This window comes from Perna viridis, chromosome 2 (genome assembly GCF_037379345.1).
Source record: "Perna viridis isolate PV_CMFRI_1.1 ecotype Kerala chromosome 2, ASM3737934v1, whole genome shotgun sequence".
Lineage (NCBI taxonomy): Eukaryota > Metazoa > Mollusca > Bivalvia > Mytilida > Mytilidae > Perna > Perna viridis.
This window is the reverse complement of record NC_142446.1, coordinates 12,250,054-12,275,636: the sequence shown is the minus strand read 5'-3', so window position 1 is coordinate 12,275,636 and position 25,583 is coordinate 12,250,054. Positions and strand designations below refer to the sequence as shown.

The following is a 25,583-nucleotide window of genomic DNA, read 5'->3' as shown; positions in this document are numbered from 1 at the left end:
ATATATGTTGCATAACTCCTCTAAAAGTTGTCAAATCAACATGGCAACACAATATGATCAACTGCAAATGATGACTAACAGTCCTACAAAATTTGAACAAAATCCATTGAGTGGTTTCAGAGGAGATGCATTAACAAAGTGTTCCTATAGTGCAGTACGTACAAATTCAACGAAGTCCGATACCTTCTGCAAAATTTGTTGAATCAAAATGGCAGCACAATATAATCATCTACAATTTGTGACTAACAATTCCACAAAATCTGTACAAAATCCACTGAGCAGTTTCTGAGCAGTTGCATCCACAAAGTGCTCCTATAGTGTAGTATGCACAAATTCAACAAAATCCCATAACTCCTTAAAATTTATTGAATCATAATGGTGGCACAATATGATCAACTACACATGGTGACTAACAATCCCAATAAGTTTGAACAAAATCTGTCAAGTGGTTTCTGATGAGTTGAGTCCACAAGGGTTACCAGATGGACGGAAGGACGGACACTGGTATTTCTATGTCCCCTTCCATGGAACTGAAACTATTTATTGACCTGAAACGAGCTAGTGTAAAAATCATACTAAATTGTAAACAATTTAAGACAGAAATGTTCAAATAGAACTGCTTTTGGTTTACCACATTTTCATTATTATTTTATTGCTTGAAAGAAGAAGAAGAATAAATCAAACAAATGTATGAGGTGTTGTCCTGTTTGTGACAAAATTTCATCCAAAACCATGAAATATATAGCAGTATATGACATGCCTATTTAGTCTGACCCCTATGTTCTATTTGTAGTAACAGCAGACATGTTTTTCGATGGATCAAGAATCCCAACATCGGTTCTATGCAATAATCTATTCTTACCAAGTTTTGTTCAAATTGGTTCAGTAATGTCAGAGGAGAAGATTTTTGAAAATAATATTTAAAATAGCGAAAAAACATCAAAAAAGGGCAATAACTCCAATATGGTTTAACAAAGATTTACACTAACTTTAACTGGAGATAGATCTCATTTTACTGAACACTTTTACGCCATCAAAATTTTGCTAAACCTTTATGTTTTGGAGATATATGCGAAAAATTTCTGTCCAACCCCTATTTTCTATTTATAGTAACAGCTGCAATGTTTTTTGATGGATAAAAAATCCAAATGCTGTTTTTGTGCATGACATCATAAGGAACAATCATGCTTTCATTGAATTCTGCTGAGAAGTTTCAGAGGAGAAGATGTTTGAATAAAATGTTAACGAGAATGAAGGATGACGACGACAACGACTATGGACACCAAGTGATGGCAATAGCTCACCTGGCCCATTGGGTTAAAGAAGAAAATGGTGGGGTTGTTGTAAACAGTAAGTTGAAGTGTTAGATACCTGAAATAGCATCCCACGATATGGGATCCAATACTAAAGTAGTGTTCCAAATATTTAGTGGCTATGATTTAGAGTTGCTGAGAAAAATGACAATATTTTCCCTGCAGGCCTCACCAACATTCCCAAATCTACAAGCTGATATGCAGGAGTGCAACCTGGCCAAAAAAAGATTCATAAATATGCCGAACACATTCTCCTTAAACAGTTTTCACCTTAAATTTTGGATTGTCCACAAATAACCAACAACCCCTCATACAAAATACCAACCATACTCTTCTCTTAGCCGTTCATGAGATCTTTAATTACCTTGATGTCTCCGCCTGGAGTAGCACTTAGAGCCAATATTCTAAAGTCATTTGAGTACTTGACAAGTTCCTTTACAACCTATCATACAAAAAAAGTATTAGATTGGATAAGCAGTAGTATAAGGCTTCAGATTTATCTTTTTGTCATCTAACTTGTAGGTAGGCTTTTACCTGTACTTGATAGAAATTCAATTTTACATTTTCAGAGGTTGTTTTGTGATTTCTCTAATGTATCACTGAACCTGAACTTCTGGTGGCCTAGTCATGTGGAACAGAAAGAATATAAATTAAAGAAATCCCTTTTTACATCATACCAGCCAAGAATTCTAATCTTGGATAACAATAGTTGAGATATATACCAAAATGTGTTTCTTCACATGGTGCCAATGGTTAGTGGTTGCAGGCACCTTCTGAGCTATCTGAACCACATAAATAGTGGAGTGTTTGTAGAAGGGATTGAGGTCAATAAATTTAATTGACCACTGCAGTTTCAGAGAAGTTGATCTTTCAAACCTGGCCAATTGGAAGTTAACAACCCCTGAACCAATCTACAAAACTATTTGATGGGTAATTGACTGATGACCGAATGATCACTGATGGATTGAAAAGCTATGACTATGGTCCATCAGATTGTGGTTTTGTGAAATGACAGATGATTGATTCATGTAAATTTAAGAATTTTCATTGGAACAAATCTAATAAAGTGCCATATTGAATTAACACTGAATCATAAATATGAAAACCACATTTTGTATTTCATTAAAAGAAAAACAAATGTGAAAGAAATGTAATCAAATTGACGTCTACATTTATATGATTAAGTAAATATGTTAAATAAACTGTTATAACAGAGATAAGTCTTGTCTGTTTGATATTGACAATATAATGGTGTGTATGTTAAATATTATTTTTTGTGTTGCTTTCATATTTTGTATAATAATATCAAATTATAAAACTATCATTTATCACTACAAAATACACTAGGCGACAGATGGATAAACAAGCTTCAAAGAGATCAATTAAGTGCCCTTTGTGTTTCCTCCCACAAAAGTAAATGTAAAGAAAGAAGAACCAGAAAAAAAGAAGAATCAGTGAAAAAAATAATACAGTGCACCCTTGTTATATCGCCAACTTTTGGACCAGATTAAATTGTGGCAGTATAAGAGGTTGGGGATATATCAAGGGAATAAATTGTACAGAATCTATATAACTTTAGGAAAAGTAGATTTAATTTATAACAATAAAAGAAGGAATGCCATGAAGAGGGGTGTTGTAGCAAGGGAGCACTGTAAATCCCTTCCACTCATGCAGTGGATTGAATCAAAATAAAAATGTCTACATGAACTATAAGAAACCTTAATATTAAACTTTTAACTTTAAATTTTCCAAGTCAACAAACCAAGGCTGCAGGGGAATATGCATAAAATTGGCATGAATTTATGATGCAATGATGGTAACTTTAAATTTTCCAAGTCAACAAACCACGGCTGCAGGGGTATATGCATAAAATTAGCATGAATTTATGATGCAATGATGGTAACGCATCTGTACAACTATATCATTGACCTAGCATAAGGAGTTCATGTTTAAATGATATCAGAAAACTTAATATTAAACTTTAACATAGAATATATTTTAAGTCAACAGACCATGACTGCGAGGGTATATGTGTAAAATTGGCAAGAATTTGTGATGCAATGATAGTAATGCATTTGTACACCATTAATCACTGACTTAGCATAAGGGGTTCATGTTGAAATGAACTTAACAGAAAACTTAACGTTAAGTTTGTGGACGCCATTGCTGCAGTCACAGTCAGAAAAGCAAAACCTAAGTCTCGCCTTTCAGGACATTTATCGCAGGCAAGACAAAAATAAAAAACAGAAGCGAACCAATCCATACAATATATTAATCGATCATCAGTCATGTGATGTTAAATGAAAGCTGTCTTGTTTAATCAATCATGAGTAGAAGTCCCCCCTTTTATCATTTCTGCCAAGTATGATTTCCATTTGCTCAGTATTGGCAGAAAAGTTTAAACAACAGACAAAAGTTTGAATAACAATTTACCTATTTTAGACAAAAATAAAAAATCTAGATTCAGCAAATCAAAGAAACCTAAAAATTCAATTTTGATGAAATCAAACACGTTTAATTTTGGACCCTTGGAACTCTACATTGACAAATTTGAAAACAGGCCCAAAATAGAAAATCAAAACACATGGTTAGATTTTTCAAGTTGAAGAACCCTTAAAGCACATTTTTATGAACTCAGATAAAGTTTAAAAGTGTTCATGGAACATATGATGCAAACTTTACTTTCAGCAAAAGACAGAATCTATTGGGATTTTTTAAGGAAAATGTTTCTATTAATCTCATTTTTTTCATAACCAAAAACTAGACACAAATTGAAGGGCACCATTCCAACATTTATTGTTTTAAAATCAAGGAGTTAGCAGTACTGGTCATCCCAGTTATCTATTGCAAATAAACAGAATACTACCACAACTTGTAAAAAATTTTGGGTCCCATTGCAAACCATATTTCAGAATACAGAATAAATTTTATTTATTACTTTAGTTGTATTTTTCTTTGGATTCATTCAGTCAATGGCAAAGTACATAAAATAGATAATGAATGTACTGGTATATGCATCAAAAGTACATGAAAAGAGGTGAAACATCTGTGTGTTTGAGGATGCGGAATCTTGTGTTTTTGTTCTTTTTCTCTTCAATTATGTTTTTTTTTACTCAACTGAACTGTAACAAGTTTCATAAGAAATCTATCAAGATGTACTTAGTTAATGCTGCAAAAAAAACCAACAGATGGACAGATCCACTGGAAGCCACATCATTTGGTAACGTTCAAGAACAATTGAAATAGCTTACAATGAAAAAGTGATTACAAAAATCAAATTTACCAACTCTGAAGCTACATTATACATGCACATATCTCCACGATTTTGACTTCGTAAAGCAAATAACTGAGTTGAGGTTTGTACGGGTCATCTATTCTAATTTGCATCATCTATTTGTTTTTTTTTATTTTGTATGTATTTTGTATAATTTATTTGGCCCCATGTGCATAACTTTGCAAATAAAGTTTGATTTAAATCTGTCAAATGGTTTAACACTTACAAGTAAACAGATAATTAGGGTAGTTCTCTCCAGAAGAACATTGTTCATGACATTTGTATTATTTATTATTTAGTAAATAAGAAATATAATTCATAAGCAAGCATTGATACCTGACAATAAGCATGGTTCCCTGTTGCTTTGTGTGCTTCATCAATAACCAAACATCTTACATTCACTGCAGGACAGGTGCCCCGACTCAAATCATTCATAATAACCTGGGGTGTGAGGAAAAATACTCTTTTCTCCATCCATACTTTTCTTCTTTCCGTGGGTGCCATTGTTCCTTAAAATACAGGTATTCAATTAATAAAAGAAATGGCAAACCAATGTACCATACAATGTAACAGCAAAAAATAGCTTAAGACAGAAAGTATTGATAGTATTGAATTTGGCCCGATAGGACCAGATGTCTGATATACTCTCCATAAAGATGATCAAATCTGACATTAACTCTGTTTCGTGTTATCATCATATGGTCATTATAAGTTGCCAATACTTGCTTGCACTACCGACAAAAACCTGAGATAATCAGGCAGTACGAACAAGAAAAACTGTTGCTGATCGTGCATAATTTTAATAGCATCATAAAATGTCAACTTTACTTCAAAATGTTATTCTGTGTGGTGCTTTGCTGTAAAGGTTGACCAAAGCAAATTTCATATCCTTAGTTAGGATGTTATATATGGTTACCAACACTTCATCCAAGTTTAAAGGAAGCAAACAAGAGGCCCTAAAGGGCCTAACTGCTCACCTTGTACTCATTTCCTATCTTATATGGTTCTTAAAAGATAAGCCAAAAACTGCAAAAATGACTTTTTTTTAACTTTCAAGGCCAGTAACTTCTAATAGCAGTCTTATCATACTTGACTCATTTAATTTTTTGTAAGTATTATTTCATCAACTGAAAGTTTCTACTACTTATTATGGTTTTCAAGATATTGGTTAATAAAATGCTTTGCAGGGTGCAGCTTGATACCACCTCAGAGGTCCAGCCCTGAACAGTTATGGTCAGTATGGACACACCATTCAAGCTTGATGCAGGTCTGAATTTTTAATGCAACTGAATACTTGACATAAGGAAAGAATTTGAGCAGAATTGCAGTGGCCCCTTTCTGGCCTCTTATTCCCAAATAAGCACTTCCTCAAAAATCAATCCTAACCTTCCTTTAGGAGTATGGCACCTTTGGTACAATATCAAACAGATGCATTCACTCAAGTTATTATCTGTACATCAGGAAAAAGCTTGTTTCTTGCCCCTTTTGGCCCCTTAATTCCTGGTCAATTCAAGTCACAACACCCAAAATCAATCCCAACAATCCTTTGGTAGTATGGGACTTTGTACTACAATTTCAGAGATCTATTCACTTATAGTCAAATTATTGCTTTGACATCATGAAAATGCTTGTTTCTGGCCCTTATTGGTACCTAGTTTATAAAGGGTTCAAGTAATAAACCTTAAAATCAATCCTAGTCTTCCTTTGGTGGAATGGCACCCGATGATACAATTTTAAAGAGATTCATTCACTTATAGTTATTGTCCAGACTTCATGAAAAACCTTATTTCTGCCCTTTTTTTGGTCCATATTTCTCCTAAATAAGTTGAGTCATAACCCCCCAAAACAATCCCAGCTTTCCTTTTATAGTATGACACCTTGTGGTACAATATCAATGAGTTCCACTCACAATCATAAAAATGCTTATTTTTGGTCCCTAATTCCTAAATGGTTCAGATCCATTAATTTTTAGTTAATTTATGTCTATTTTTCCCAATATTAAATCACTTACAGTATGCACATCTCCATGTGGTTATATTACCGGTATGTCCCAGAAAGTGTCATAACAATGTTGCAGGTTGCTAAGAATATAGTTGAGGACAGACAGACAGGGTGAAGCCTACATTCCTCCCCCCAAACTTTCTTTGCAAGGTGTATAAAAATCCACAAAACTGCTGCCTGACCCCTATGTTCTATTTTTAGTAATAGTGGCAATGTTTTTCTTTGGACCCAAAAATCCCTACATCAGTGCTAGGTAGAATACCCTAAGGTAAGGAACATTCATACCAAATTTAATTTTAATTGGTCCAGTTGTGTCAGAGGAGAAGAGTTTTGAAAAATTGTTGATGACGACCACGATGAAACAAGTAATTTTCAATGTTTCAATGTGAATTCCCACAACAAATGACACCTTAAAGTTGCAAACCATTGTGAAGCTGGGAAAATAAGGCTTTCAAAATCATTATGCTAATGGTACGATGACTGTAGAAATTCTTCACCAAATTTATGTGAATAAAAAATATTGAAAATCAACATTTTTACTGTTTCTGCTAACTGACAGCATGGAGGGAAATTAGTCCAACATGTAAACAATATTCATACACTTTTGTAGTAAATTACAAATATGATTTTAAAGTACACATTCTCAGCTTTATTTTGACTACTTCTGATCAGAATACACAAAAATAATGCACTTACAATTCATATTTCTATGTTCAGTGTGTTTTTGGTACCACATAGGGGGGTGGCCATTTGACCCAGAATTGGTTATTGAGACCTAATACTCCTACTTGTTACCTGAATATTATGAAATAATTTTGGTCAAGTATGCCTTCAGTATTTCCTTATTTAGATTTGAGGAATTCCCTAACTATTTGTTAACCTTTTTTTCTGCCAAAAAAAAAAGTCATATGGCCATTAGAAAAGTGTAAACATAAGTCATCCATTTTCTTTTTTATCAATTCCTGCATTTCAAAGTGTTTTAGACACTTTCTGATGGAAAAATCATTGTTAATTGGATTAATATATTCTTTTATAAGGTAAATCTGTTTCTGAATGTATCCTATGGTTTAACAGGGCTGTGAAGTTCGTATGTACCCATGCTCACATAGAAAGGATGACTAATTACCGTAAAGGGTAATCTGGTCTAATTAACTTCGATTGGCTTCAGTCATAAATTAGTTATGGTCAATTAAGTCTCACAGGTCTCAACACAGCTGCTTGATTGGAAGGATGCCCGTCGCTGACAAACTTCTTGTCAATTTAATAAACAAAACTAGGTGCTACGAAAATCGCAAACTGGTTATATTTGTCACCAGATCGAATAAACCAGTGCTGATAGCACTGGTGGTTTTTGATTCTTGTGAAAATGGTAGGATGAAGTTCCTGCTGAACAAAATTTCAAAGACTATATGATGTTAAATAAAATTGTGATCATACACTGCATTTTTAAATACTATTTTTAATATGTAAAAACTGAACTTCAATCTATACTACTGATCCAACCTCACACACATTTACAAATTTTGTTCCGTTTCACCTTTTTCCCCAATTTTAAATCTATCCAAGATTTAATGCACATTTCGATTCAAAACCTATATTAACAGAGTATTTATCCTACTTAACAATTATACTTAAATAAAACCAATATCAGCTTAAGGAAATAATTTTCAAAAACAAGACACTTTTATCAATTTGAATTTTCACGCAAATTTTACATGGTTAAAATCAATGCTCTTCACTTCCCATTTATAAATGATAAAATGTTAATGATAGGATGGATAATTTGACTTAAAAGTGTGTTAAAATGAAAATATTTAACACAGTTTATACTTCCAGACACATTACTGCAAGAAATTAAATTCCTGAATGTAAATTTATTACTAAATATCTTTCAAGGCCAAAAAGGAGTCCTTCAAATCTTGAGTTGATATGAAGACTAGATCTTAATTTTATTTGTATAAATAATAGAATATTATTGAGCTAATAAATTGCAAGAAACAAATTTACTTGTTATAAAAGAAGTATTGAATGATATAAAAGGAATTACATTTGGACTATATTTTTGTGTAGTGTTCAGGAATAGTAGGGAAGTTCCAGTAATAGACCAGTGACATAAGGTACTTTGATCCTGAAGGATCAAAACCACAAAAATCGCTAATTACGACTTGGCGAAGCAATCCCTACATTACTTCATCTTAGTTTGAAAGTTTGAAGGAAATCTGACAACAAGTAAAACCTCTATCCAGCTCGTAAAGGCAATGATGACAGACGGATGGACAGTTGCAAGATGGACCAATCAAAAACATCATACCCTGCACAACTTTGTTGCATGGGGTGTAACAAGGCATAATTGGTCTAGTAATAGCACCGGACAAACTTCATCAAGGAAACTATTCACAAAATTATCAATCAATGGAACAGCATGTATTAACAAAATCATCAACTTAAATCATAAAGGCAGAAGTTAATGACTATTTAATATGGTATTTATGTATAGCTGTTACCTGTCATTTCTGCTGTATCGTCCTGTGGTATACCCATTATATTATAGCAAGCTTCAATCTGCTGAGCTACAAGTGGTTTAGTAGGAGCCATAAAAACAACTTTCCCTTGAGGATACCACCTGAAAAAATTGTACATGACCACAGCAGCAATGAAGGTCTTTCCCAGACCCGTGGGAAGTGTCACCATAGTGTTCTTGAGCAAAGCCTGGCTAACAATGTTAAACTGGTAATTTCTAACTGGGTAGTTGGTTGGGTAAATCCATAATTTACCAGCACCTTTATCAAAACCCAGTGGTCCTTGTGTCTGTCCTTGGGTAGAGTTGTCTGTCCCAATTGATATATTACAAACATCTGTTGAATTATGGTTATAACTGTTGTCAGAATTGATGTTTTCATTGTACTCATGGATGCTTCTTTCTAATACCTAAAAACATATATCCATTATCTAAGCTAGCAAAAGATACACTATTGGGATGCAGTGCCCTATGCCCTTTTGGTGCTCCACCTATGATATATTTGTACCTTACGGACTTTTAACCCTTGTCGTGCTGCACCCAGACGGGTCAAGGATTGGTCCTGTCTCTGCTTTATTGGTTCTGGCAGTGTTAATCTTAGTTTAGGAAAGCTCAATTTGTTTCTATCTGAAACAAGAGGTTCCCAGGAGCCTGAATCGCTCACCTGGTTCAATTTTGCCTTTCAAGGGCAATAAATTAAACAAGAAGCTGTCCAACAATTTTGACTCAAGAAAACTTAAAGATAGGACTTATCATAAGGATCATTTCAGTAAATGAAAGTCTAAATCTATCATAGTTTTCAAGACATTGGCTGAAAACTGTAAAAAAAAAAAAAAGTCACTTTCCCCTGTCAAGGGCAATAACTCTTATAAGAAGGTGTCTGACAAATTTTATGACTGAAGACTTTTGAAGTCCTAAAAATAAGGATCATTTCAGCTGCTGAAAGAATTTGGCTAAACCTAACAGGTTTGGAGATATATGCAAAAACTACTGTCTGACCCCTATATTCTATTTTTAGTAACAGTGGCCATGTTTTTTCGACAAATCAAAAATTCCCACTTCAATTCTATGCAGGATACCCCGAGGAACACTTATGCCGAGTTTTGTTTCAATTGGTAAAATAGTGTCAGAGGAGAAAATTTTTGAAAGAAATAACATTAAAAATAGCAAAAAACTTTGAAAAAGGGCAATAACTCCAACATGGCTTAATAGATTAAAATGAAAATTTGACCGCATATAGATCTCATCATGCTAAACACTTTTCCCCCTTTCACAATGGGCTAAACCTAACCGTTTTGGTGATATATGTGAAAAATTATTGTCTGACCCCTATGTTCTATTTTTAGTAACGGTCGCCATGCTTTTCGATGGATCAAAAATTCCAACGTCAGTTCTATGCATGATACCCCAAGGAACATTCATACAGGAGAAGAGTTTTGAAAAATTGTTAAGGACAACGATGGATGCCAACTGATGGCAATAGCTCACATGGCCTTCGGCAAGGTGAGCTAAAAAGAGGTCACAAGTTTCCGCTGCCCAAAAAAGTGAAGATTTTTGAGAGGGTAAGGTTCATTTCTCGGCCACTTGCTAAGGCAGAATTGATCTATTTATTTTGTCTGGAATCTAAATAAGAATGATGTCTCTCACCAACATCTCTATGTCAACCCCTTGTATTGACCACTGCTGGTTTTAGGCCAAACCCTTCAGGGAACTCCTGACTCCCCACTCGTGACTGTAACAAACCTTACTTGGCCTCAGTGGCCTTCACAGGGTACAGGCTGTGGGATGAATGTGCTTTGGTTCCTATTTTGCTCCTGTTGAACCCAACATGTAGCAAAAAATGTCCAGGGTAGAAAAGAGGAAAGAACAAGAGGCTCACAGGAGCCTGAATCACTCACCTCGTTAAATTTTGTCTTTCAATGGCAATAAATGTAAAAAGAAGTTTTCTAACAATTTTGACTCAAGAAAACAAGTCATTTTTCATCTTTCCAGGGCAATAACTCTTACAAGCCGTCATCTGACGACTTTAATCCCTGGAGACTTCTGTAGGCCTTATAATAAGAATCATTTCAACAATTGAAAGAATTTGGCTAAACCAAACGGTTTTGGAGATATAAAGTGCAAAAAACTACTGTCTGACCCCTACCTTCTATTTTTAGTAATGGCAGCCATGTTTTTTGAAGGATCAGAAATCCACACATCAGTTCTAAGCAGGATACCCCAAAAAATGTCAAAAAAGGACAATAGCTACAACATGGCTTTACAGATTAAAACAAAAAATTGACCACAAATAGACCTCATCATGTTGATTACTTTTATCCTTGTCAGAATTTGGCTAAACCTAACGGTTGTGGAGATATATTCTAAAAACTACTGTCTGACCGCTATGTTTTAGTTTTAGTAATGCCTGCAATGTTTTTTTGAAAGATCAAAAATTAAGACAAAATTTGTGTGCAAGATACCCTAAGGAACATCTGCATAGTTTCATTTAATTCCATTCAGTAGTTTCAGAGAAGAAGATTTTGAAAAATTGTTAACGGATGACGACAACGACAGACACCAAGTGATGGCAATAGCTCATATGGCCTTTGACCAGGTGAGCTAAAAACTATGACATGCTGAACAAACAGGTTCTCATGGTGCAGAAGGATACATCATAATGATCCACGAGTTCATGATGACAACCATAAAACTTCTGTAGTGATGAATTCAATCTTGTAGCAACATAATTGTAAGAAGTCTAGCTTGTTAAAAAAAAAGTCTGCGTAGTTAAGGCAAGCTCTGGCATAACGTATGAGTTGTGATATGAAAACTCCATAAGCAGGTGCTGTAGGGAAGTTGCCACAGATGAAAAAAAAAGTTGACAATACAGAATGAAAAGTCACTGTAACTGTTGTATAATTAAATAGTGTCTGTAGTATCCTTATATTTCAAGTTTTCTTGGATAGATGAGGTGTATAAAATCACTGAAACTAGGATTGTTCATCTATAACATGTCATTTATATAGCAGAAACTGAGATCAAAGGATCTGGCTAAATGAAGTGCCTTTGGAATGGTTTTTTTTTTTTTTTTCAACTAAGTATGAGGAATCTTTACCAAGTACTATGTATCTGTATCTAGGTGCACCCTCTTTTCTGGAGTAACATGATTTATAATGTTTTTGGGTATTCATTAATAACCGAGAAAGCATTTAAATTGTCCATTCATCAGTCATTTGGAGGGCATATTCATTGTCATTATATATGTGTACTTGTATTTATTAAGTACATTAACTTATTTTACCTCAGCCAATATATCATCATCATCTTCATTTAACTCTGAACACAAATTAATAACTGGTCTGTCTTCTTGCTGATTTGAAGCTTTGGAATGTTTGCCCCAACTTTGAAACAAGGTTGCTTGTTTTCCTTTGTTCATAGTTTACATATTCAACTATGACAAACATGACAAAAATATACCGTCACTTCAGATCTGTAACAACAAGGACAAATACATCAACATTTTTCATTACATTAATTAAACATGAAACATTTTAAACATGGGGTACATATAAAGTAAGCCTTATTTTGCCTGAAGATACGAATGTAACATCTGAATGCAAAAAAAAAAAAAAAAAAAAAATGCCCACATACATATAACAATTTTTTAAAGGATCAATTCTTCTTTCTTTCTGTCATGGATTACAGAAACTACATACTGTGAGCAAGCTCAGAAAAAGATCCAAATGGAGTTCAATGTATTACCTGTAAGTTCAATTATCTCCTTTACGAGTCCTCTGATAGTATTTATATTCCTTAATGATCCTCAACCTTCCAATAAAATTTCATCAAATCATCAAAATTCCTTGAGCAGTTTTAATTAATTGGTTTACAGATTTGTGGTCAGTCAGTCGAAATAATTTTTTATAAAGAGGGTGAAAACCAAAGTATTTTCTATTTTCACTTGTGTTTTATGACAAGATGTACCTATACAGTAATAAATAGAAGTTTGTAAGCCCCATAATGTAGTAGTTTCAGACTTTCCTCCCATCCTGATTGAAATTCTGCAGTTTAAAATATTTAAGTTTTATTAAGTTTTCGTATTTTGAAGAAACAGTAACATAACTTTTTAAATTTCTAAAGTTTTAGTGAATGGGTCTTGTTGTTGGGTGTGTGTATGGCTAACTGCTTATTAGCTAAACTTAGGCAACTCTACATATATTACATACTGGAGGAAAATGTAACATATATTCAAGATTGCTCCTACCAGATTTCCAAATCATCAAAACTATAAAGAAATACATGTAGTATTTCCTATAACTAAGGCAAACAAAACTTATGTTAACAATACCATACTATTGAAAATGTAGAAATAGATTAAAATTAGAAGGAAGGTAATTAATATTTTGAATTAACAAGAGGCTCCCAGGAGCCTGATCGCTCACCTAGTTAAAGTTTGTCTTTCAAGGGCAATAAATTAAATAAGGAGTTGTCCAACAATTTTGACCCCAGAAGACTTTGGTAGGACTTATCATAAGAATCATATCAGCAATTGAAAGTTTATATATATCTATTATAGTTTTCAAGATATTGGCTGAAAACTGCAAACAAGAGGTTCCCAGGAGCCTGAATCGCTCACCTGGATCAATTTTGCCTTTCAAGGGCAATAAATTAAACAAGAAGCTGTTCAACAATTTTGACTCAAGAAAACTTTGATATGACTTATCATAAGGATCATTTCAGTAAATGAAAGTCTAAATCTTCAATCATAGTTTTCAAGACATTGGCCGAAAAAAAAAAAAAAAAAAAGAAACCTGTCATTTCTGTCAAGGGCAATAACTCTTATAAGAAAGTGTCTGACAAATTTTATGACTGAAGACTTTTGTAGTCTTAAAAATAAGGATCATTTCAGCTATTGAAAGAAATTCAACTGTTTTGGAGATACATGTATATGCGAAAAACTACTGTCTGACCCCTATGTTCTATTTTTAGTAACGCCTGCCATGTTTTTCGACGGATCAAAAATCCCTGCAAGAGTCCTATGCAGGATACCCCAAGAAACATTCATACCAAGTTTGGTTCCAATTGGTCAAGTAGTGTCAGTGGAGAAGAGTTTTGAAAAATTGTTAACGACAACAACCGATGCCAAGTGATGGCAATAGCTAATGTGGCCTTTGTAGCCGTTATTGTTATTTTTTTTCCAAGGTTAAAGTATTTTTAACACAGGTTTATGTCCTGTTGAAAATCTTCAGAAGCAGTGGGAAAAAATAATTAGATTAGAGCTATCGATCTTCTCTGATTAAAAAACTGTTTTCACAATATTCTGTAGGTATTATCGACATTTATTGCTTTAATTGCATTACTACAAACTTATTTCATTGAATCAGCAAAATTCAGTAGAATTAAAACTGAACAATTTTGGCAGCTAATGCAGCTTTACAGCGAGTTGAAAAGGACCAGTTCCAATTTCAATACAAATCTTGGTAGGCTACTAAGTAGTTTAAATAGCTCTCTAGGTAGAAATCTGCCCCACATTATACCAATGTGTCCTACTTAACTACCACAGAACACCTGTGTGATTGTTCAGACACTGCCTTTTTAGTTTCAATAGCTGTCCATTATAATGAGCTTAACCTCTAAATGTGAAGTAAATACAACTCACTAAGGCCATTTAAATCATTGTTAAATTTTCTATACTGGTACATCTTCAAGTTTAAGTATTAGGGCATCTTACAAAAACACTGTAAACAAAAAAAAATAAAAATGATACTAGTATTCACAATCACTTCTTTTTTAAGCTGTTTAATATTAAGAAGGTCCTTAAAAGGACTGGTGCATGCATTTATATTGCAAACTAAAAACATGGTCATTTTGCAAAAGTGTAATGAATGTTACCATTACTTTAAGCTCTTATAACTACTTCAGCTAGAAAGAATCTCAGTTTAACAATGTATAAGCATCAAATTCTTTCTAAAAGAGGTTTAATCATTCAGTTTAATTAAGTAATTGAAACTAAAAATAGGCTTGGTCTATGAATATTTAAATAAGATGAACAGTGTTATCCAATCAGAAACAAGTAAATCACTTGTATATAGAGTACAAGCTACCCAAACACAGTGATACCCCGTCCATGTGAGACCCAACGGGGTAGTCAAGGATGTTAAAAACCCCCTTTGTTAAACACAGTGATGGATGGCATGATATAGAGGTTAAGGTCATTACAATTGACAGCTATTAAAACTTAAAGGCAGTGTCCAAAAGGTCACACAGGTGTTCTGAAGTAGTTAAGTAGGACACATTGGTATAATGTTTGAAATTAAAAAAAGAAGGTATAATGTAGGGCAGATTTCTACATACAGAGCTATTTAAACTACTGAGTAGCCTACCAAGATTTGTACTGAAATTGGAACTGGTCCTTTTCAACTCACTGTAATATATATATATATATAAATGTATGTTTAATCAATTTCAATTAATAATACAAAAATAAGTCCTCTGATATATACAGTATTCTTCCAGGTATTTTTGGAGGTTATTTATTTTGGATAGATATATAATTAAGGTCTTTTTGCAAGACATATCATGCATTAATTTGTGATAAAAAATGTCTTGTAATTTCACCTGAATAAATTTCATTTTGTCCTTTCATTTACAATATTTTGTTTGCATATTTATTATTTTCATTGAATTATTAATCAAAATGGGAAAATATATAATGCAATAAAAATACTTTGTGAAATTAAATGAAATACCAAAAAAATAGAGTGTGAAATTTATCATAGATTAAAACTAGATTAAAATACAGAAGTAAATATCACATTTATTACTTTGTAAATAATCTTATAAAACATACAGATTTTGCAAAAGTAGTGTGGATATCAGGACATTTCAAGATGGTAATTGAAGTAGTGAAATAATCTCATTAAATAATTACAATAATACCTGTATCACCTATTAAATAAACAGAGCCATAAATTATAGGTAATTCGCAAAGCCAAAAACCATAATCTAATTTCCAAACTAATTTAATTAATGAATTTGCAATCAAAACTTGAATAAAATTTCCTTTTCTTAATGAAATTAACTCATTACAATAAATAATGAATAAAATAAATAATAAAAATATTTTATTTGTAATATTTATGACTAAAAGTGTGTGTGTGTGTGTTAATCTGCATTAATATGTTTAATGAAAAGTAAACCTTTGTTAATCTAATCTCTCTCAAGTTAAAAATCAAATTAATTAAAAAATATTTTACAAAAAATACAATAATAAACCAAGTGCCATTTTGACTATATTAGGTGCCATTTAAACCAAGTGCCATTTTAACCTGGTGCCATTGTAACTATTTACATAGCCATAGGTACCATTTTGACCAAATGCCATTTTAACTAGCATCCATTTAGTATACTCTCCTGCATCAATTAAAAGAAACAATTTATCAATAACAGAGTTTTAACACAAATTGGTGGCAGCATTTTGGAGTTATTGTGCAAAGTACGAATGACAGACGGACGCCGGAACAAAGTTACTAATTTCATACCTACTTGTTCTATCCATGTTTACATTTTGCTCAGTTTTTGAAGTACGGCGCCATGTGATTTGATGTGATCGTTATCGTTAATGTGTTTACGAAATAAAAACCGAAAATTTCTTTACGGTTACAACAGACAGCGACGGATTCGAGTCAAATATTAAGTTTAAACATATATAGTGGATGAAAATCATCCGGTGGTCAAAACATTAAGAGTCTTAGACTCCGATAGAACTGATGGACATGTTTTGTTTATATACACGTATTCTGAATATTCTTGTTTAAATGTCGCAAAAAAATATGATTGTTAATATCGACCTACCTATGGAATAATCACAGGCACTTGGGACCAAGATTTTTTTTTATCTAAAAAAATATCACTAAATCATTTTTTTCCAGATTTGAGTTATTATGTGTGTTCTCTGACATGTTCGCTTGCTATTTAATGCTGTATACTATGCAGATGTTAGAAAGTATATATCTGAAAACTATTTTATTGCTGCTCGGACGTTAAACCCCAACAAACAAACAAACTGAAAACTAGGCATAGTATAAACAGCAATAAATAGCAAGCGGACATGTCAGAAAACACACATAATAACTCAAATCTGGAAACAAAATGAATTAATGATATTTTTAGTTTTTAAAAAAATCCTGGTCCCAAGCGTCTGTGGGTTTTATTTAACCTAGCTCTGGTGTGAATGTGAAAATCTTGGTAAATCTTGGTAATTAACATCTGATTTTAGTATGAATCTTTTGATTGCATACACCGATTTTTAGGGTGTACTCCAGGAGTTAAATATATGTACTATACAGATCCTTGGTGTACTGATTTAAATATGTAAGTAAACATCTCATGACCTGACCTTACGATAAACATTTTGTATAATCCACACGCTCTTATTCTTTGTTAAAAAAATCAAAATTTGTGATTGCACCGCATTTATGTTTGCACGGAAAAATTGCTATGTTGCAATGTTTGAAATCGGACATAATCATAAAAAATTCTACATCCTAGTATACACACCCGAAGCCGGGAGGGGCTTGGGGTTCTTAAGACAACCCTTAAAAACGAATAGCCACTATTAAAGTCGAAGTTTTGTTTGATTTGTGATAATTAAATTCGATAGCACCACTAAGTCTAAAGTCTGGAGTCTAAAGAACCCCCACCCCCTTATACAAATTCCTGCCTACAGGTCTGGTATAGGTATACGTATGTAATGACCAAACAAAGTTAGCTTATATGTGCAGACCAGACCCTGTGTATGGTCACTTTAGTTCTGGTAGATGTGGCTTCACCCTTTTTACTAGATCTATATAACAAGTGAGCTAATAAAATAAATGTATTCCTTGTTAATTGAAAAAAAAATTATCCCGAAGCTGTTTTTTTTTTTTTCCTTTTATATTTCATTCTTCGTGAAATCAAGGATTTATATATATTTAACTCTTTGGTGAAATAATTTGTTTTTGTTTAATCAAGGAGTTAAATATATATAAATCCTTGGTTCAATTATTAAATTAAATTTTCAACTTTTCAAACCGTCATTAATATGCAAATATAATTTACAGTTGGTATTGTCTGTAAAAACTCCATATATGACTGTGACTATTTCCTGGGACTTATTTATGCAACTCTTTTTCTTGCGAATTTTTATCCAGGAGATTTTCCTGAGACTTTTTCCCTAATTCGCTCTCTTTATGAGGTAAATTTCCGGTAGAAAAACAACAATGTGACCGTGGTCTCTTCTAGCTTACTCGGATGGCTGATATTCTGTATATCTCACATTGCACTGGTGCTCTGCTTTCTGTAGTTATCGTTGGGTTATAGGTAAAACCAAGCGTTCAAATCATTATGATTTGTTGTTTTATAGCAACTTGTCAAAACCTGACTGAGAGGATTACATGGACTTGGAACCAGGGTTATTTTTTGTTATTGACATATTTCCAAGATGAATCGCACGAAAATGAAAATAGATTGTGAATCTTTGTTTTCGCTGGAGGTTGTGGTTGAAAAGTTATATATTCCACATGAGATTTGCAGATTTCCATCGCTTGCGTTCAGACTGTTAGATTTTCCAACTATTTTAATCGATCATGTTGAAGCAGACCTTGCTTCTAAAATTCGAAGAAAAGTATCATCAGATCCATATTATGAACTTCCTAAACAAATTAGTGAACTCACTGATAAACACGGTAATTATGTGATAAAGAAAGGAAAATCATGTCTTTTGAAGCTGCAATTTGACACTTTACAAACTCATCTCTTAAACACCCCAATGTATGTTATGGTAATTGACAGTTATCCTCAGGTTCCAAAACTCCTTGGGAATACAACTGTTGCATTAGATCAAGAAATCAAGAACATTGCAGAAGACATAAGACGACTTGGTGACACAGTGCCATCAGTTCATGGTGACAAGGGATTATTCAAAGTATTTAATTTGATGGGAAAAGAGATAGGATATGTCATTCTTGGGTATCGATTAATGTGTTTAGGATCTGGACTTATTCCTCATATACCAGAGCACGCAATAGCCCAGAGGGAGTCAGAAAGTGTTAAAATACAATCAGAACAAGAGGAGGAAAGATTAAAAGTACAACACCAATCTCCAGTAAGAAGTGCAAGGGATGTTAAAATGGGATATGGAGAAAAACATGTAGAACAAGAAAAAATGTTAAATTCCCATGATATGGGCTCAATGACTGAACCTGAAAAACATGATGTATTAATGCAAACAATTGACATGTGTGATAAAGAAATTCATGTTGCTATATCAGACACAAATAACCAAAAGCCAAAAGATGTACAAACAATCTCAACTCAGACTAGAAGAAAGCAAAAGCAGAAACTGCCGAATTCTATCAGTATAGAACTGAAAGCTCCAGGTGATGAAAGTGATGACGAAATATTAATTAACAACATTGTGCATCCACCTCCATTATTCTATAACAGTGAAAATGACAGAAAAGTACATATTCACAGACCCTACTTGTATTATCAAGAAGATGCAGTAAGTGTTTATACTGATGAATTGACAGATGATGAATCAATAGATGAAGATCTTATACAGATATCTAAACAAAATGGAATGAAAAAACTTAGACAACAAAAAGAACAGACTAAAGTATATCAGAAGCCAGCATCCATTCACCAACACCCTCAGCCTGTTGTTCAAAACTTCACCCATCCACAGTTTCAAAATCTAATGAATGGATTTCCTGGCTCACTTTCAAATGGACCTCTATTTCCTGTTCTTACTGCTTTGCTGAATGAACTTTCCAAAATACAGGATCCCAGATTTGTGCAAACAGCAGTAAACCATGTGAATGTAGTTGCACAAGAAAGACAACAAACACAACCAGCTCCAAGGGTTCTGCCTAAGACAACACAAAAACAAGATATTGGTCCTTCCAAACCTTTATCTGATAACAAAGAAAGTAAAACACAAGATCAGAAAGAAACATATTTTAAAGGCCGCACATTTCAAAGAAATTGTGCAGCTCAATCAGACAGTGTCCCTAAAAAGAAAGGATGGATCAGACAAGCACCTAACGTAGGTGTCAGTAAATCTAAGCTTTCTTATGGGTTGACAAATACCCAGAGACTTAGACTTGCAAAAGTAAACCCTGATTGGTTAAGAACTGTTGAAAAGGAAGAAAAAGAGGCAAAGTCACTGAAATTAAAAACAACTAAGAAGGATGATGAAGAATTTGAAACGGGTAATTTGTCAGATACTTTGACAGAGGTCAGGCGTCTTGCCCAGAAAAACTTGAATGAAATGGATACTACTTTAGAACAGACTAAACAGACTAACTTAGATAGTACTCTTGGTGCTGCTGTTAAGAAAAATAAACGAAGAATTTCACCACCTAGGAAAAAGAAAGGATCATCACCTAGTCCAAGTAGGAAACAATCAAATTCACCAAAGCACAAATACTTAAGTAAGGTGCAGATATCAAGTAAGTCAGAATCTCGAGATGGTGATTTAACACTTGAGGCTGAGAAAGATCAAAATGTATCTGAAGATGAAGATATCAAAAGTTATAAAAGTATAGAAGTTAGAATTCCTAGTGCTCAAATGTATGAGGAAGATAGTGATTTCACTGGTAGTCCCAAAAGCCAAAGATATCCAGGATACATTGATAATAATGACTCTGACAGTAACAGATCAAAAGAACAACGGTTTCCGGGATTTATTGATCATGATGTGTCTGTACCCGAGTCAATTAATGGGAAAGCAAATATTTCTTTGAATTCAACTACAGACCATGAATATGATGATGATCAACCCCTTGAATCAACACGTTATTCAAAACCTAATAAGTCACGTGATGATATTGACACTCATCAATTTCAGTCAACAGATGAACCGGAACTACAGAAATTAATTAGTTCTGGAGAAAGATCAGAAGTATCAGATATCTTGAGTACAGACAGATCTATGTATTCCCCAATGCCTCCTTCTGACTTTAACATAGTATCTGAAAGGTTCAATGTATTAAATCCGAAAGCTTCCATGCAGTCTCCTCTACCAGCTATTCGAAAATCTCACACAAAATTGGGATCTGTGTCCAAAACATCACCAGTAGTGACTCCTAGGTCCCCAAGTGGCTCACATCATCCAACTCCTACACCAAGGAAGAAAACTATACAAAAAAGACGCATGGACTTTAAACCAGATTCAATTCACACAGAGTCTGTAAGCTCATATGTTCCTTCAGATGAGGATATGTTTGGAAATGAAGACTATTCTGATGACTTTAATGGGAGTTCAAGAATGTCTCCAGAAGTTGGACAGTCCTCAAAGTGGATACCTTCCACAAAACTTGGTTATACTATTAGCTAAAATTATTTTAGATTGCTTTTTAAACCACCACAAAAAATTGCGGTTGTATAAAGGTATTGTGCTGTCGTTGTCTGTAGACTCTTGGTTTTCTTGTGATAGCTTGAATATTGATTGATTTTAATTAAATCTTACAAGGTTAAAAAAAAACAAAAGGAATTGGTTCTTTTAAAATACGACCATAAAGAAGCTTGGATTAATTTTTGGTGCTATAACTTGAACCAGTTATGAATTAGGGGTAAAAAAGGGGTTAGAAACAATTGTTTCCTAATGTCCATCCAAAAACTTGATTTAAAGTGAATGGATCTCTTTAAATTGTACTACAAGCTGCCATATCTAAAATGAGACTTGGTTTGATATTTGAGGTTGTGACTTGAGCCAAAGTAAAATTAAGGGGTCACAAAGGGGCCAGAAACAAGATTTTATTTCTAATTTCTGGATTTTTACTTGAGTAAAAGGGAAATGAATATCTGAAATCCTACCACAATGTACCATACCACAACGGAAGGTTGAGATTGAGTTTGGAGGATGTAACTGGTACCATTTTGAAAAATGACTTCTTTTTATTAGCTTTGTGTTATAAAAAACAGATTGGTCATAATTGAATATGGCAAGGAATGCTTCTTGATTGAAGGCATTTTATAAGGCATTCTATTTCAGTGCTCATTATTGTTTTGTTTTGATTCAGTTGTATTCAAATTTTTTTTTTAAGTCTGATTATGTAGTATGTATTTTAAAATTTGTAATGATATGACCCCCCAAAAATATGCATATTTGTATTGGTATAGCGCTGTCATCGTCCTTAGACACTTGGTTTTCGTGCGATAACTTTAGTTGTGGTTGACCAATTGTAATGAGACTTTGATATGATTTTACTAATTACTAAAGGAAAGTTTTCTCTTTTTGGAGTTTGTGGCCTCTACTGTTTTCGAATAAGGGGCTAAAATGTGTAAAAATAGGTGTTACATGTATATTAAACCCACCTAGAATGTTTGTTTTTCTTCCAATTTTGATAATTCAGTTTGTTTATGTTTCCTATTTAATTCAGGTTAACAAATGTATCAAGCGGATTTGATGCATTTTGCACCTTTTTTTTTTTAGTTATGCTGGAAAAAAATTGATTTTTGGTACGATTCGAAAATTTTTTGATTGGATTTCTAATGAGAATCCTTGCCTGGTCTGATTTCAGTTATTTCTTACAGCTTTCGACTTACATGTATAAGGGGTCAAAGGGGAAAATTTTTATTGGAATTTCAAATTTGTGCAATGGTGTCCAAACCAGTTGTTGTGTCCATAATGAATTGTTAGTCCCTATGCTTAAGTGGGTCAAAAACTATGTCAAAAATGCTGTGTCCACACTTGCCCAAACTGTTCAGTGTTCAACCAATGTGGTCATATCATGCTGCACAAAGCCTATTATTAAGTCTTTTAAGATTTGCTTTTTATGTCTGATTCAATGATACTTTAAAATTCACATTTTCATCCATGCAACACTGTAAATCTCTCATGTCTACATTTCCTTATGAATTTTCATGAAATTTATACTAAAAATTGCTACTACCAATACCTCAACAAGATGCCTACCAATCATTTTGTGAGATTTATTGCCTCTTGAACTAAGAAAATATCACTCATTTTATCAGTACAACATTGTAAGCATTCTCACACCTAGGATTCAGTAATTTATATAATTGGATTTCCTGAGGTCTGACTCAATGATGTTTTAAGAATTATCTTTTGAAGTCATTGTACCAATAATAATAGTTGTATTATGCTACCTCATTGCATCTATATAAACTACATTAATAGTACATATCTATCTTTTCCAACAATTTCAAATTATTTTTTTTTTCAAAGAATGTATACATGTATGCATACATTAATATCTAATGATATTTGGGATCATGGCAACACATTTTATAACATCAAGGCAATTTAAAAAAAAAAGGTTACTCACCTGTCCGTAGGTTTCAGTGATATTGATTGCCATAAATTACCTCTAAAATAACACTGTTTCCAATAAAGAAAGTTTCCCAAATTGTCCCAAAAATGTCGAAAACATTTATCTAAACAAGATGTATTATTTCTCTATTGAAACTTAAAAAACTTATTTTACAATTCAGGAACTGCTAGGTTCATTTTTTACTGCATGAAAATCATCTCCACATCCAGTTGTGGGTGCTTTGTAGTTCTGGTTAGTCTTTTTTGTAGGTATTTTATATTTTCAGAACTACTGTTAAAGATTTAGTTTCCCTGCCCATCCCTGCATATAGCAAATGTATATTACAATGTATTTTTATTTGTGTTGCTTCTAGATAATACTCTCAGAAATGTATATGCATGTAGGTGCCAGTTGCTGGAAAATTCTATAATTCATGGACATGTGTATTCACTATGTAGATACTTTTAAACTTCATAGAGGGGTTTGTATTACTGGCATCTGTTCATCTGTTTTTCACACTTTCTGCAATTACTCAAAAATGCTGCCACCATTTTTTGGGAAACTTAAGTGAATTGTTTCTTTCTATTGATGTAAGCTCCATTGTGATTTTTATAAATTTTCAATTTTCATTTTTGTGCTATTCATACAAAAATGGGTTGGGTTTCTTTTATCAGACTATACTCATTAAAAACCCTTGCAGCAATGTCAAGGAAACTTGAGTGAATTGTTTATATCAATGTCAATTTTGTAAAATTTCTTACTTTTAAGATTTTGAGTTAATGGACTTTTTTCATGAAATAGGGCTGGATTTTGTAGTTTTCTGACAATATAAATAGGGATTGGATTTTGAAGCTTGGGGAAAATGTTACTTCTATTGATGTTAGCTTCCTTTTCAGTATTGCTGTAAGCTTCTGATTTTCACTTTTCAAGTTTTATGACTTTATTCATGAAAAATGGGGAATTTGACATCTTTGCACGATAACTCAAAAATGCTTCCACAGAATGTCATGACATTGTGAATTCTTTATTTCCATCATTTAGGCTTTTAATTTTGATTCACCATATCCTCTAGAAATTGAATTTGGGATCTAGAGATATCACATTGTTCGTCTTTCTGTCTGTCTGTCTGCACATGTGATCTTTTATATGTCTGATTGCAAGTATGTAAATTATTTTGCTACTTCCATTCTGATTTAAACCTTTTCCTGTATCAAATATTAAATCACAATCAAAACTCAGAACATTATCAACCTTAAATTTTGTGACCATGTTTGCTCTACATCTATTCAGGATATCTCCTCTATGGGTGTATCTAGCTGCACTCCAGGAAGCATTTATTCAATAACACAGGTCTTTTTTCCATTTATGATAAAGGTATTAGAACCTTTTTTGTAGTGTGAGGGTAAAAGTTGAAATAGACTCCTCTTTTTTTCATATTTGTTGAATAAAACATCCGAACATGCTTATTTAAAGGTTGTAACCAGCATCTCATTTCTTTTATTGAATTCTGTATAGAAGTTAAATATATTGTTCAAAATAACAAATGTGTTTTGCAATTAAAATTTAATACAATGTACATTTTACAAGTTGATAAAGTTTTGATAAAAAAATAATATCCAGGATTTTAGTGAAAATTGAAATTTTTCAGTTCATTATGTACGAATTATTTCACCTTGAAAACATTACCAGTAAAATGACATTGTTTCATAATGTAATAGTGTTCTATCCTATGGTCAATTGATTTAAATTCTGTTGTTCTGTTAAATGAACTTTCAATACTTTATTATGAAGCAATTAAAGAAATGTTAACATTGATTAACAAATGAAACATTAAATGTATGTTCTGTATCTTTTCTTGTTATTATAGTTTTGGTGGTGGTGAAGGTCAAGTAAGCCAAAAAATCAATCCCAAAATAAAATAAAATAAAAACTTTTTTGCATAATAATTAGGATTCCAGACGATAACTTGTGCAAGTAGTACAACGTGCTTGAACCTTCAATGTCATTACACACCACTAATTTTGGTTGAAAACGAGTTACTTTTGAGCCGTGTGAGGTTATTAACCATGTGGTCAATTTTGGGGGAGTACATATGAATCACCCTGTCTGTCTGTCTTTTAAAACCCAGGGCCGGATCCGCCACTGAATACCTGTCCATCTTTCTGTTCACATTTCAC

The 25,583-nt window shown here is 33.1% G+C and overlaps 2 protein-coding genes across 3 annotated transcripts in view; one reads left to right on the top strand and one right to left on the bottom strand.

The window, feature by feature from the left end:
• The window catches only part of LOC148623659 (Fanconi anemia group M protein-like), a 40,235-nt gene extending 23,532 nt beyond the window's left edge, over nt 1–16,703 (bottom strand). Inside the window, exons 1-5 of one of the 2 annotated variants that reach the window (XM_088565645.1) lie at nt 16,634–16,703; nt 12,390–12,578; nt 9,093–9,516; nt 4,924–5,096; nt 1,678–1,755 (exon numbers count right to left, since the gene is read on the bottom strand). In XM_088565645.1, coding sequence (XP_088421771.1) covers nt 1,678–1,755; nt 4,924–5,096; nt 9,093–9,516; nt 12,390–12,524 — 810 coding nt within the window. In that variant the 5' untranslated portion in view covers nt 12,525–12,578; nt 16,634–16,703. Of the gene's footprint in view, nt 1–1,677; nt 1,756–4,923; nt 5,097–9,092; nt 9,517–12,389; nt 12,579–16,629 lie in introns of both variants that reach the window. The other variant, XM_088565644.1, reaches the window with a different exon arrangement.
• Nucleotides 16,704–18,482: 1,779 nt separating this feature from the next.
• On the top strand, nt 18,483–22,457 carry LOC148623658 (uncharacterized). The gene has a single exon (XM_088565643.1). It carries the CDS (start codon nt 18,570–18,572, stop codon nt 21,465–21,467), a length of 2,898 nt encoding a protein of 965 aa, XP_088421769.1. The 5' UTR covers nt 18,483–18,569; the 3' UTR covers nt 21,468–22,457.
• The last annotated feature ends 3,126 nt before the right edge of the window (nt 22,458–25,583 follow it).